The sequence below is a fragment of the Stigmatopora nigra genome, chromosome 16, assembly GCF_051989575.1.
Source record: "Stigmatopora nigra isolate UIUO_SnigA chromosome 16, RoL_Snig_1.1, whole genome shotgun sequence".
NCBI lineage: Eukaryota > Metazoa > Chordata > Actinopteri > Syngnathiformes > Syngnathidae > Stigmatopora > Stigmatopora nigra.
The window spans coordinates 5742157-5758346 of NC_135523.1; the positions used below are offsets into that span (position 1 = coordinate 5742157).

General features: G+C 36.9%; 1 protein-coding gene across 1 annotated transcript in view; it reads right to left on the bottom strand.

Moving 5' to 3' along the window:
* The window catches only part of adarb2 (adenosine deaminase RNA specific B2 (inactive)), a 135429-nt gene that overhangs the window by 96718 nt on the left and 22521 nt on the right, over positions 1-16190 (bottom strand). The window contains exon 4 of the mRNA XM_077735895.1: positions 14383-14570. Within this exon, the coding sequence (XP_077592021.1) occupies positions 14383-14557 (175 nt within the window). The 5' untranslated portion in view covers positions 14558-14570. The remainder of the gene's footprint in view (positions 1-14382; positions 14571-16190) is intronic.

The window sequence follows — 16190 nt, forward strand, 5'->3', positions numbered from 1 at the left end:
CCCTCATTGTGTACCTGCTACTGAACTGACTGTCACTAGGTTGTGCTCTAGCTCATCTTTAAGCGTGCAAATATAAAGGGTGACTATTTTGTTCTTGGCATTCATGTTTCAATATTAAAGTAAGCATTTTCTTTTTGTTTACATTTTGTATTAATATTTTAAAACTGCTAAAAGCATTTGCTACAATTAGGATTTCCACATTAAGTTCTGCCACTTCTGTCAAGATTTAATTGTCAGGTCAATTCTTAATAGCATTTCTTTTTACAATAACATTTGAGAACCTATTATTTATTTTCCAAAGAGGTTGATCAGTTCATCTTATTAACACATTATTGATGATCTGTCTGAAAGGAGTAATTTAGATACATAATAAAAGTGATGATTTCATTCTAACTACATATATATTTTTTAAAGAAATATTTTGCAGCTACTTGCATCCATAAAAGCTTGAGGTTGCAGGGCAAACTCCACTGACAGTCTGGACCACATTTAGTGGTTGTAAACTTTGAAGATTGTGACATTTTGGCATTGTTGTGTGAAAGTGAAGTGTCAGGCATTTCAGAAAGCATTTGTAGTTTTCCTAGCTGGAGGTTATTGTTTTAGTTCCTCTTAATGCAGAAGGTCAGTTGGGTGTGCAGAGTAGAGACGCTGGGATACAGACGCACGGTCTCTCAGAATCAGGGTGAATTTCTTTGTCACCATCCAAAGCAAAGCAAAATGTATTTGCATTTCCACCCATTTTCTTCTACGTAAACATTCAAGCTCTAAGGCATTTAATTTACATTCATCAAGTGGTAATGATCAAGCTGAATAACAAGCGAGGGGAAAAAGACGAATGCCCAGAAATAACAGCACAACATGTTTGCTGATGCCAGGCTTAAAAGTCACTTTGAGGCTCTGTTATTGGATGGAAACATTTCCAACCGGGCCTACGGGCAGAAGACCGAGGAGAACGACGGTGTCGGGGGGCCGTGTGCCTGCCTGCCACCTGCCCTTAGGACGCCCACAAATATCCATGTAAATTGCAGTTTAAGAGAAATCAATACAAGTGACAAGTTGCCAATGCCACTATCTGGGGCAGTAATGAAGGTATGCTTGCAGGTGCCTGAAGCGTACATAGATAACAGAAAACAGGCTCGGTGGGGGGAGGTTACACGCACAAACACACAAGTACAACAAGGTCAGGGGTTCTTACACTCAAGCAGTGTACCTTGAAATATCGTTTCTTACTGGCACATTTAAGACGAAGCGACTACTTTCCTTTGTGTTGCTTAGACTGCATGTATATGACGCATTTAGAGGGCATGGAATATAAAAGTATACTTTATATACATAGGTAAATTTTGAATCCAGATCACATTTCTGAATGCAACTAAAATTTTGACCAAAAACCTATGTTACATTTTTTAACTTAACTATTTACGTCAATAATATCATTATTAGAATGAAGGACAGAGCAGCAGTAATCATATCTGGATGGTGTTTACAACAGCTACAATGACGTTACACCTACTTTTGGTCTCTGAGATAATTAAAAAAGAAAAGAAAAAGAGCCCAAGTTGATCAAAAACAACACGATGAAACAAAAGGCATGTACAGGTGGTTGTATGCTCTATCTCAGTAAGCCAGACAAAAATACTTCAACCACTCGTTATCTATTGAAAAAACACTCTTACATATTGATTTGTTAGGGAAAATGTACATTTCTTGTCTTTTTTTTCCCTCTCTCGCTTCAGATGTGTGGTAAGACTACAAAAAACAGAGTCATTAAAAATAACTTACATGACTTCCCTTTAATCTGTCAGAAACCGTTCAAGCTATTTTGTTTTTATGTTTTCAAACGCAAATTCATTTCCGCTTAATAATGCATGTGATGGAGAATTAAAAGTGTATTAATCACTTCGAAAATATCAATGTTTGTTTTTGCGAATCTGAGTTTGTTTCCGGGCTCTTTGTTTGATGTCATATCTATGGATTAAAAAGATTCAAAATTGAGATTACATCAAATGTATAGTGACAACACTCCTTTTTACCCTGCATCAAATCAGCCACCTGCGATCTACGATAAAGAGACCAATCAGTGCACCACTTATAGACATTCACAGCACATTTGATTTTTACTTTACTGTGTGCCAAAGCCATTTTAATTGCAAACAACAAATCAAGCAAGTTAATTTCCATAAACTACACTTTATATGCTTGTTCATCTACGTATATGCCTTTCAGTAGACACATTAAGTACACAGGTTCAGCTAGATTAAATGTCACAGTAGTACGGTGCATTATAAATAAATTGCTGTCATTCCTATGGAGGATCGGCATTGTTGTTGTTTAGATTTTAACCAATAGATCATGTGGAAACTAAATAAGACCTTTCTGAATATAAATATATGAAAAATATGACAAAATGTAGTTATTTTCTCCTAGATGGATTTACTTGGATCTTCTTATCAACCCTTGCAGCCAGGTTGTAGAGATAGAGGCCTGAGAGGCCTCCTCCCCATTAGTCTTTGGGAGTATATTGACTTTAAGCTTTTAGTTTGCTATTTCCAAAGGTGGAGCTTTGGTGTTGGTGTTGGTGGAGGGGATTAGTCGGCTGTCGTCTTATCATGTGTTCAGACGGACAACTGGGAGAAACGTGTACCTTCATCTCCCCAACACAGTCACTTTGCTGCCTTTCGGATGCTACTGCAAAGTAACATGAAGGCAACAGTCTGAGACCAGCAGCAGCTGTCTCTTCTGAGAGACCGCAATACAGTAATCTCTTAATATCATTAAATGTTTTAAACACATCGGTAGTTTACAGGAAATATCTAATCAAGAATGGATTTCAGGCTCTGATTTATGTGGACACAACCACAATAAATTGCTCATAATGTTGCCATGCCAAAATATTGACTATTTGTTTGAATTTGTTATGCTTCAATGTGTTGTCATCCACAACAGTGTTGCATGCACTTTTTTTGTCAGTCTCTTATGGTTTTTGACTATTTTCTTAGTACAATATAATTATAATTTTCTGTGTTGGAAGTAACCAATCAGTAGGCTTTATTTTATCACAATGCAGGCAAAACAGCACCCAAAAAAAAAGCCATCGTCAACTTCGTAAAGGCATTTGAAGCTTACTCGCTCGTGCAAATGAATATGAATTTATGCTGGCTGTAAATATATGGGTTGGGTCTGTGCATGTGCAGCTAACATGCAACCAAGGTTATTTAACGATAAGTAATTGTGGGTGACAGAATTCACCATGCAAGACTGGTCAAACCTGCAGTTCCGATTTCAAATAAATAAAAATATGTAGGGAAATCTATTCAAAAAGAGAAGCAATGGAAGAAGCCAGGCTCACAAAACACAAAAGTCAACACACCAACAGGCCAAAGTGTTCTAACAAATGAGTTACCTCAGAATCACCAACTTGAGAATTAAAAATCAAGAATATTTCAGTTCACAAAGCCAGGATTTTTTGTTATGTGGGAAGGATAAATACTTTGCGACTATGTCAATCTATCTAAAGCCTTTGTTCATTGATCAGTCAATCACACAAAACCTATTTGTAGATACACAAACTATGAACTAGTTGGGAAAGGTTACAATACAGAAACTCATGAACTCTTTGGCTAGAGTTTTTGAACTTGAGGAATTTCAAAAATGTTTGCCAGACTTTGACCCTGAGCTATGTATTTCAAAACTATAACTAGGAAAGTCACATTCAAAACTATTTTAAGTGAGTGTCAAAGTACTTAATGGGAGGATACATTCTGGTGCCACGCATTTTTTAGCTACAATCTTCTTTGAATGGCATATTTTCCCCGACTCTGCAACCTCTCTCCCACCCTTCTTAATTGACACTCATTAATCACATTAAGTCTTTGGGAGAATTGTCTGCCCAGCGTCAGTCTTGGCTGACCCCAACATTTGGAGAGTGAAGATAAAGATGATGCAGTGACAGCTCTGAAACAGCCATTTTTTCTTGGGTCAGCATTTGGGGATAATATGAATATCATTATACATAAGAGAGAGGAAACAAATGAGTACTTAAAAAGGAGCTGAATCAAAGTGGGATTTTTGAGAATTTTGGTGGATGAATTAGCAGGGTGGATTTCAAATTAATATATTAGCAGGCGGAGTCTTTGTATGTGCTTCTGCATTTTGATGAGATCATCTTGCCTGCCTAATAATACAACTTTATTAGTAATAATAATATCATTTTTAAATGTTTGGATCTGTGCAGAAGTTTTATATTGGATTTCTTAATTTTAGTATGTGCTCTTTGTGTGGTTGAATTCTAATCAAAATGTCTTTGTGAATAGAAGCTAACATATTGCCCTTAATGTCACATAACATTATCAGCTCCGTGGTTCAGTACAATAGAGCCATTGTGTTCATTGGGGTGGGGGGCTTATCAGTGAAAGACAGGAAAGGAGAAAATGAATAGAATAAAAGTAAATTCGATCTCTGTTTTGTAAAGACGAGATTTCTCCAAATAGTATTATTCAACGGACAATTGGGAAATCTCGGCCAAAATACAAATGAACTACAATGTGCTTGACTAATAAAATACCAAGGGCATAGCTAGTGTTTTTCCTTTGGATTTCAAAGCACATTTCAGTTTGAAAATACGTTTTTTTTTTCTCTTTTAATACTGGCTTCAGTTACTCTGGTGGTGGGAACTGTATTCTAAGTTGTCTGACTTCAAGGATATTTAAATGGAAGCATTACTGTATTTTAGTTAAGCTTCATATGAGAAGCAGCTTTCATGATTGTTCAAGCCAATGCAATTATACACTACAAACCACGGATCTGATTTCTGTAACGCAGGGCCCTCATTAGAGTTGCAGTTAACCGGAGCTTATCCCAGGTGACTTTGGGTACATGTTCAGATAGATCATAGGCTGGTTCTCAGTCAATGACAGCACACCAAGACTATGATTCCCACCGATATTTACAATTTTGAGGATTTACTCAACCAAGTTAATGGTAGGTAAGAAGCAGGCAGTGGTGATAACACTACTTCATATTGTTGCCAATAACCATTATGGATTCACAATGGCCAAAGCATTCCTGTATATAAAATGGTTTGTTTATTTGCCATTTGTTTATTTTTGTTTTTGTAGCTGCATTTTCGAATGAATTTAGATCTGGACAGACAAGAAGAGGGAAAGTTGTGTAGGTCCCTGAAGCTACATAAGCTGGTCGTGCCAGGTCCGATTAAGGTGAATTATGCATCGAAGAATGGGGGTGGAGTGGTAAAGTTATTGGGTTTGGGCATTTTTGGGGTTTAAGAGAGATGCATGTGGTCTTCTGACATCAGGGATTGCAATTCCTATGTAAACATATCATGTAATACTTGCTGTGCATCTAACACTATTTATAAATGCGTAACAGATAACAATATCAGCACAAAGACATGCCAGAGAAAATATTCTATTAACTACACCGTGCTTCAAAACCTGTTGGGAATTGGATATATCATTCTGAAATACAAAACCTCTAAGCTAATCACTATGGCAAATTTTAAAATGTGAGCCAGTTAGTGCAATAAAGTAGATAAGTGCAAATGTTTTGGACACACTTTTGTAGGTTAGGGTTACAAAACATCCTAAAGGCCTTGAAACTCAACTGTATCTCATTTTGGAGACGCAGATTAATTGCCTCTTTTTCAAGCCATCCAACATTAATCCTGGAACTGCTTCAATTTTGGTGCTCCTACATCTCAGGGAGCCTCCATTCATCTCTCACACACCACTAAAGCCGTCGCATAAAGTCAAACTGGCCCTCCCCAACTGCACACACTTTACGACATCACCAACATCCAGCTCATTATCACTTAAAAGCTTTCCTGACTTAGTTTAAGTCTTGTTTGATGTATTACAGAGAGTCACAGTCATGCGATTGGCAGGAAGCAGGAAGACCAACAATGTTACTACTCACATTGAGCAGTGCGTTAATCTCGCCGTGTGGGGTGGTTGCTAGAGCTTTGGTGCACTAACAGCTTTTATTTTATTTATCTATTTATTTATTTTTAGGGTTGTGGCTTGTGGTTTACAGCTTCAGAGCCATTTAATACCTCTTGGAATAAACGCAAAGATCAGGGAGGGAGGCGCAGTAGTCCCTATGTGATATTTTCAAGGCACCGTTTTAATTAATTTCCCCTGTCTTTGTTCACGGGACCGTGCGCATACAAAATGGCAGCATATGGTGCTGCTCTGTTTTGCAAATACTCCAGAATCCAATGGTGTGGGATTTATGAAAGTAACAGATGAGGTTTTGATCATTATAGCAAGCTGCTGATTGTCACCGCTGCTGGAAAGCGGTTGTGCCTTTGACTCAGGTGGCACGGCATATGCTGAGCATGGATGTTGAGAGGTCAACCAGATCTTTGGCTCTTTTATTCCACCAACAGATGCATGCAGGGATTTCATCATTTAAACATCCCTTTAAATCAATATAGCACCATGAAAATTAGGAATGTGATTCAGAGTGTCATCACAACCAACATTAAATATGTTGGCATTCTGGCTGCATAGTTAAAATGAAATTATTCAGGTACATACGACGTGTTAGTGAAGCGTTGGTTTTCAATCTTAAATTCGATATATATATATATATATATATATATATATATATATATATATATATTATTTTTTTTGGTAAATGATTATTTTCTATTTTAAAAAAGCTTCGTAAGACCTTTAGTATGAGGGATACGGATATACAAAACACTGTCAAAAGTAAAGATTTTTTGTAACTTCTAGTCAAAGTTGGACCTGTAAACTGATACACAATAAAAGCTGATTTCTCACAAAAGGTTAATATTTCCTTATGATTGTGACCTAAGTTACCTCTTGATGATTGGGTCTTCCCAATCATTTCAGAGCCATATAAATTCAAGCCCCCTGAAATGTGATTCCAATATATAACAGTAGTATTACTTAAACCCACTGTGTCTGCCCTTCTCTCCTCCAATGACAAAGCCGGATAAATGGTGTGTAATCAATCTGTGATCCAATCAGACGCGGGTGCTTGTGTGAATGACAGAAAGGACTCAGTGGGACTCTGATGAGGGCAACCAAAAGGGCTCCCCAGGGATCAAAAGGGCCATGACAAAAGCGCAGTCTTAGAAAATGTACTATGTTCTGTGAACTTGTCTTCGTTTTCAGTCCATCACTGGTAGATATAAAATAAAGCCAATTTCATTTAACAGACATTTTTGAATAATCTTTAAATTTAACAAAGATTACAAAATTATATAAAGTCAGTCTATATGTGATCAAATCTGTGAATACACAATTGTGTTATGTTCTGAAGCATCTGTAGTGTATATCCTTCAATGGGATTATCATTCAGTAATTCAGTGTTCGCATTAACCCATTTTCAGTGAGATAGAAAACATAACCTTAAGGCAGTGAAAAACTAATGAACTGTATTATAGTCATGACCCATCATTCAGTTTACGTCAAGGTGAACAACTATGATGTGATGTTGATACATTCCCCCTCGAGATGAGATGGGAAAAAATTATCCTTCATGTGAACAGTAGATGGTGGCAGTAAGCATTTTACATGGAGTTGGTATAAAGTCTGCATATTTTCAGGGAAGAGAATCATTTTAAAATATGTTCCATTATTTTTTTAGGGGGATTAATTAAGATACAAATTTAGGTGAATTATTAATGTTTTTTGGGCCAGAAAGAGCTCTAGCATACACTCTAGTTCATAAAAAGCCTATAAAAAATTGATGTGTGAACTCACGAGTTAAATGACAAATAAAAAAAATAATTCAATGGTGCATTAACATCAGAACCACTAAGGAAGTTAAACATTTTGTCTGGTTTAAGTTTAACACAGGAGCCCAACTTCCTTGCAATTAGAGTTGTGATATTTTGAATTTAGAATTGGATATTTTTTTAGAGCAATGCAAGTAATTTTGACTGACTATTAATATAAATCACAACCAAACAAATTACACATTTTAAAGAATGCCAAACTCTAACATTACAATTTAGAGCATTGCATCTTGCCAGTTAAAAAGTCATGCCATCATGCTGCTTTTATAAAATATGCTTGCTGCAGACGGAAATATTTGCCATGGTTGTCATCAAATGAAGAAAAAAAACTGCAATAACACAAATCTAAAGGTCCAAGCAGCAGTGAGTCTTTGAATTGATAGAGCCGTGGGATGGTAAAACTGTCATGGGAATTCTGTTTTGCCTCTTTAGTTGGAATTGATTTCTTCAAAGGAGACTTGTTGTTTTTTAATTAAAACACTGAACTAGCTAATTGTAAAATTGATTATGGCTGTGTTTTGCATGCTGTAAAGCAATATACTGATGCCCTTTGTGCCAACTATATTTATTAGGAAAATAAACTGCATGCCTCGTCTTTCTTGGAAGTTTTTATTCTCTTGAAGACAGGGATGACTTTCTGAATACTTAATTCTATAATCTCACAACTACTCAAAATGTTGCGGAAGTTATAAGCTATATGTACAAGTGACAACATTGGAGTCTTTAAACTCGTAGCAAACCCAGAAAGCTCATCTTCAAAGTAGCTTGAAAGACTGTATCAAGCAGGATTATACACTGGACCCATCTGAATTTAAAGAAGGAATATGCACTTCATTTACTTGCAACGTCATGGAAGATCGGAGAGCTGAACTGTAAATGTCTACTACAAAGACTTTTACGATAAACTTATTGTACTCCCCCTGCTGCTGGTAAGATTTACGACTCCTGTGAGATGAGATTTCTTTTGTAAAATCATGTGTCAACCCTTCACATTCATTTTTTTCTTGAGGGCAACATTACCTTCAAAGACATTATATCTTAGTGGAGCTTTTTGTCACAGAATTCATCAACGGTGCTTCAATTATTCATCCAGATTTTTTTTAGCAAACCTTATTATAAGTCTACAAATCCATAAAAAATGTAACTATTGAAATGACAAAGCTCTCCAGGAAAATTGATATGCATATCCAAATGAGTATCCATACTACAGTAGTATGTAATTTCAAATCTTGAATGCAATCCAAAAAAAATAGCCATTGATTCCAGGTACTACTTCAGTTATCTAATCATTTGCCCTATACAATGTACCATACCAGCCATAATAAAAACTTTATGGGTACCACCAACAACACAAGTATGTATGTGTGTCCAGCCTCCAAAGGATTACGTCACATTTCATTTTATTGTTGTGATAGACTAAAATGGCACAACAAAGTATTGCACATTCAAGTAGAGCAAATTAACTCCCAATAGTGTTTGTTAAAGCAAATGTCTCACAGTTGACCTGTTCTTGTGAATATGTAGCGAGACATTGGTTGGTTTTGGCTCTGACAGACATGACAACATCATGGACTGCTCATGCTGATAAATATGTCATGTTTTAATTAATCACTGCTCACTCAGCATGTGGCCAAATACTCAAGAAGTCAACCATATTCATTTCTTGGAAACATTTTAAACTTCAGTTCACAGACAAAGACACAATAGTCATCCCAGTGGGAGCCTTGCTTTCCATATTACAGGAGAATAATTAGAATGGCATATCAGCAACTACTTAAGCACAGTGCATTGGTACTATATTGCCCTGGAGCGAGTCAACAAGGGTTATGAGCCACTTGTGAACATTGTTCAGTTGCTGAATTTTGTGGTAGTGTGGGGTACCAAGTGGAACCTCGATCTACGAACATGAGTCACTAATTTAACCCTGGTTTACTAAATGGGTATATTCAGGGGGAAAATGAGGAATTAAAATGCTACCTTAACCAGGAACAACTCTGAATGCTGCAAAGCTCAATTCCAAGAGAAAATCGTTCCCACTTAAGTCCCTGTGGGGCTACAACAGATTCAAGGATTATACAGTGTGCTCACTTAGCGTTAATCAAAGTACAAAGCTGTATTGGCTAGTTTGCTCTTCTTAGATATTTAAGACAAGCGGGTTCTGTGAGCCAGAAAGGCAATTGTGGTTTCCAAACATCTACGTTTGATCCAAGACTATATTTCTATTTTTCATTTGTTTCCCATGTGCCTGTTTTATATTTCAAACAATTCCAGGCTATAACTTAAATCTTGATTACTGTGTGTTTGTATGTATGATCTCTAGACATGAGGCCTCAAGATTCAGACTTCATCTCTGTGCAGGTACAAAACACATGTTTTTTTTTTTTTTTTTTTTACCCATGCATTCCCTCTGGGAGCGACTTATACTACTGTGTGTCCTTGTGATAACAGTGTGGGTAAAGCCTGTTTCTTGATTCTGTTGGGAGGAACAAGAAACAAAGAGCACCCTGAATTGTTCCTACATGTACAAAAAAGTCCATCCATGTGGGTTACTGCACTACATGAATGTGCAAAGGCTGATTAATTTTGACAACTATTTCCTTGAATGTCCATCACCATAAACAAACTATTCATTGTTGTGTAACATAGAATTATTTTGCGCATGACAAGCAATTCGACAGATTCTATTGGCATCTCTTTTCAGTTCACTAGAGTGACCTTTCTGAGTTTTTCTTCCTCATTATCAGCATAACCCCAGTGGACCATGTTCTAGGCCTGAGATCAGGGCCACCTCTTCAAAGGGAACGTGGGGTTGAAAATGTACAGGTTACTAGAGAGGAGGATCTCATTTAATGAATCTCTTCTTTGTTCTCACTAACCCAGCACCATTTGAAGACGACTGTTTTGTTCCCTCTGGGATAAAGGCAGGTGGTCCTCTGGTTTATACAAAGGGAAGCAGCTGAATTTCACACCAAATACTCTAGATCACTTTTGGCTCATTAAAGACTTGAGGCTGCCGCTTAAACAAAAGTGAGTCTTTGCACTGAACGAGTCAGAACTGTTTTAACAAATTATATCTTGTTGTGTGTTTGCAATCAAATTGCAATCTTTAGTAGTCTACAACAATATCCACATTTCATAAGTTACAAACCTTAAAAAACTTTAACTTAAAGTTCTCATAGTCATAATAGAACGTCTCTAGTTCAGGGCCACATTTACATGGCTTTAGAACATGCCAGTGTACAAGGAAAATCAAAGCATAGCAGAAAATGTATTCTTCGGGTGAGTCTCACATTTTGCGGCGCAACAAAATAGTGTCATCATCATGTGGTAATGGCAGTCCAAGGGGCCACCACTCAGATGATGATGATGCCTGGATATGTCCTCTTGTTTCATGTGGACTAATATCCAGCTTTTTGCCAAATACTTTTCTACATCTCCCCTCTTCTCCCCTGAAACTCTTTGATGTTGGGTACAAAGCTTACAAGAACAAAGACTGCAACAGCACAGTTGCATCCAGACAGTGAAGGTTAAGAACCAAACAGCGAGGACAGAGCATGCTGATGAAGCTTGGATGTTTTATCAGCTACTCAACTTCTGACTGAGCAGTATGCTTTATCATGCTTTATCAATCTGACATTAGTGAAGATATTTTCAAACACCTAACTTTTAGGGAAAGCTGCATTGTATTGCCCTCACAACATGGACCATTATAAAAAAGAAACTGGAATGAAGTTGACTTAAACATTTGCTGTGTAAGCTTTACTATAAGCTTAACTCTGGTCTTCTTGAGTCAATGATTCTGTCCATCATTAGCTAAAATTGTAGGTAATGATACAAGTTATTGGAATTGGTTTTTACCATGCCCTCAACTGTCAGCTCAGGAAAGCCATAGCTGATCTCTCATATGGTTTATTTACTATATGGAGGACAAACAATCTTGTGCCAAGCACTTCTGAGTTATACAGTGAATGTCATTTTTGGGTACATTTACTGTTTGTTGACAAATCAGTTGCAGTCCTATGCTTTAAATTGAATTGACCTTCACGTAAAATAAATAAATAAAATTCTAGCTGTGCCTTTCCATTACATTTGCCCTGCCTGAAATTAGGATGGTAGAGAATATGCCTTCTGAATAATTTCTAATAGGAAAACATCATCCCATGACAAAGCTTGACTGATCCAGCGCAACTAATCTATATTATTTTGATCGACAACTCATATGAGCCAAAGCTCACAAGTTGTGCAAGTTTGCTTGGTATGCAGTAGAGCTGATATATATTTGTAGAGTTACAGTTTTACCAAGAAAAACATTTTAGTTAATAGCTGCCAGGAGAGAAGTAAGCAAAAGTCCAAATAAATTTAGATTTTTTTTTGTGTGGGCTGGTTAGACGGCTAAGGGGCTCTTCAGCTTGTGATACACACAGACCCAGGTGATCTTCACGGCACCACTTTCGTTAGGTGCTTAGGTGGGATTACAAGGGATGGATGAGATCTGAAGGCTTCCTTTCGTTCACTCCCCAGCAATAACCCCACAGGGAAAAGTGCAGTCCAGGATAGCATACACTGGACTTATCCCCTACTAGCTGTTTAATAACAGACATGCCTCCTTTATTTTGTTGTTTTCCCGTCTCTTTAGCCTTTCACTTTGATCTATCTCAATGATCTACAAAGAGCTCCACTTTGGGGAATTAAATGAAAACTAATGTGATTCATAAGAAGCATAACACTATTTTATTCTCTGGTGGTAATGGAACTTCAAACTCCTTAGAGAGTTGAACAAAGTCATTAGGTAAAATATTTAATAAGTTCATTAAATAAAAGCAATGCAGTGTAAATGAGTGCTGTCATATGGTCCCCAATGGGTTTTTTTTCTTCCACTGTACCAAACGCCTATCACCCAAACTCTGGTGGCTGCTATCCACTCGGGAGAACTTGCTATATGATCCATTGCTGCATGCTTCCAGCAAGCAATTCAAACACAAATCAAAGAACCTTTCATAGTCAAACAAATCACCCTCGAGTGTTGTCTTTCTAGATTTGGTTCTGACTCTTGCGCCAAAGTAATGTTTGTTGACTACACAAAACAGCGACTTTGCACAAACTATTACAACAACAACATTAAACAATATATTATTGAACTTAAGTTTCATCAGCAGAAATAACCTGGGTTAGTTGAAATGATGAATCCAAACATTTGTTCCAAATACTTCTTCATTTCTAGGATAAGGTAATATGACTTTCAATTTACCAAAGGTTGTGGCATCACACGGGCTATTTGCAAATGCATATTCCCTTGCAGGATCCAATATACCATACTACAAAATCACAAACATTTCAAGAAATGGTTGAAAAACCAGGTACCAAGGTTCAAAGAAAGACCCTGTCACTAGTAAAAAAAAACAGGTAAAGGTGAAGATTCTCTATGGGGCCACCTTCCAATTCAGTATTTAAACCAGACATCACTCCTGCTCTGAAATATTCAATAACTTTTGTGCATGAAAGCTTGCTAATTCAGAGAAGTGCTGGAAAAAAAGGACTGCCTGCATTTGTATTTGGTAGATTTTAATTGCAGTCTGATATACGACTGACTTTTTATTGTGTGTATTATTGGTCTTATATCTCATGGCAATAAAGGATTGAGACACTCCTTTTAAAATAGTAACACTGCCAGATCCCAATTATCTTGAATTACTACTCCAGATAGTATCTGGTTAGATGCTTTGGTTGTACAGACTGTTTTTTATCTTCATGAAGCAGTTTTATTTGAGTGATGCGTGTTGATGTATAGCATTGTACAATACATTTTATAACTAGAGTAAATATATAGTAACAATTTAGCGAACGTGTGCTCATGATTTAACCTAAAACAATCCCAATGATTAAAAACTATTTATACATATAAAAAACTATTTTTTCCTCTGTCGTTTTTTATGTGAACGTGTAGCAAGGGATTTTGCGAGAAGTTTCATCAAATAACAGGCCTAGAAGGCAAGAGACTGATTCCGATAACCCAGACATGCTCTCGCCTTATACTCCTCTATAGCTCTCCAAGGAAAGCCTGAGGCATTCTCAGGCCCTATGAGCTGTATAATCCCTCGAGCATGTTCTCGGTCTGCCCTCCTAGTCGAACATGCAGAGAACACCAGGCAGACAGGAGGTGTTCTAATCAGACACCGTGACCACCTTGGCTCATTCTTTTTAAGGGTAATACACCAATTCTGTCCCTGTATGAATTTGTAGGTGCTCAACATATAACACTTACCTTACACTTACCTATAAGCCGTTCAAACAACACAATAAACTGTTTCTTATAATACAAATACACCAAGGTTTTGAATATATAACTGAAACATTTTTTTGACAATACAATACTGTTTTCTTTCCACAAACACTATTTTATATCGCTTGCTCAAATGACATAAAATCCAATGATAAAATTTGAAGAAAAACTATTTCCGTCAAGTTATTTGAAGTAAAAGTAAAACTATCTTGGGAAAAGAATATTTCTGGCCAGGCCAAATCGTTAACATATTTCTGTTTCTTCTTTATCTGCAAAGACTTGTATGCTCCTCTCTTAAGAAAAAACTGCTTACCTTGGTCAGGAAATAGGCCAAAGACTTCTGCATCGTCTTCCATATTTCTTCTCTTAGCAAAAGAATGATTGATCTCTCCATTGGTGATAAGGAGCTCTTCCCCATTAAGGTTTTTGCTGCCACCTCTGTCCCATTTTCCCCGAGCTATCATGGCAGGCCTGTCTGAGAGGCCCATGATAACGATAGGTCTAGGACACAAAGGTAAATCAATCTCAGCAATGGAGGCAAGAAATGTGTGTGTATGTGTATATGAACATCAGTGTATATTTTCCCAACAGCTGGACATGCTAGCAGTGCATGCATAATTAGGTCCAATCTGTGTTCAGAATTAGTTAACTAGGATTTTCCTAATATCTGCTTGTTTGTTCCAATTTTTGAACACTTTCTAATTCATTCTTTGTTGTCCAATCTCTGACTTTAGGTATGGTGCTTTTGTAAGGATAAACACGGTTGTGTTGGAGCCAAAACTTTCAAACTTTGTGGCATCATGCACAAATTGTCACATGCCCTTTTGGAAAAACTACTGTTGAGTGTTTGTGTGCTTCTAGTAAGGAGACAGACAGGAGGAAGAAATGTAGTTGCAACCAACATTTTCAGGGTTCTATAATTACATCTAAATGTTAGCTTTTTAGGCTGCAACATTGACTTGCAGGTACATTTCTGAACTATTGATCCCCCAGCACAAACCAATTTTTATTCATTTATATAAGCCTGGAAAAAAATGTTAATTATTTTTCAAGATTGAAGGTAAAAACTTGTTGCCGACCGGGACAGGATTCAATAATTATGACAAATACGAAAGTGATCATGGAAAATCATTCGGACACCGTCAAATAATTTGTTCATACCTCCCACATGACCTTTACCAAATACAATTTGACATTAAACTAATGTCAGCTAAATCAATATGCATTTCACAGTTTAAACAGAACATTGATTTAGAAAGTATACTAACTACTGCAAAGCTGTCTGTCACTTCACTTTTTTTTCCCTAGACTATGAGATTTTTAAAAATTAGTGCCCGTGTTTTAGTTGTGAATATATAATTTTTTTTATTCAGTCAAAACTGAACAGACATCCTGCTCTTTGAAATATAATTTTGTCAGTCTGGCAAAAGTCAATTTGCTGAAAAAAAAGACAGAAAAAAAATAAATCAATATTTGATTATAAAATGTGTATTTCTTATCTATGTTGTGACTATCGAAACAAAATCTTGTTATCTTTAAAGCTCAACCTTGACAAGGTTATGAGGGATTTACTGATGGTCTCTGCTTGCTCTTCTGTTTGAGTAGCACCAGTTTATACCCACGGATACATGCTGGACCATAGACAGGAGAAATGAACTGTTGAACAACGCCCATTTGGCGAACTGTTATTAACCTTGGTTGCTTTTCCAGGGTGTTAATATCTATTGAGCCAGTATATGTTGTCAAAAACATAGTAAGGGAAATACACATCTTGAATTAAAATTTTTAACAGAAATGTAACTACCATTATATGACACTGGCCTAACTGCAATGTGATAGACTTGCAGACTGATTGGGATCAAATAGAGACCTTCAATTTTAGTGTAACTGACAGGCCCACTAAGCATTGCCTCATCTCCCATAGTATTGGACTGGGTGAAATTGAAAACAAAAAAAGTGATACGGTGACCTTGCGTAAGTCTCATTTCATTTACCGCCTGTCGACTGTAAATGCTAACTGGACGGGTTCACTATTATTGTCTTGAGTTTTGGCCCTCACCTTCTCCCACAAAACAATGTACATCCGGTAATAGCAGGTCTGAACTGTCATATCAGTATTCC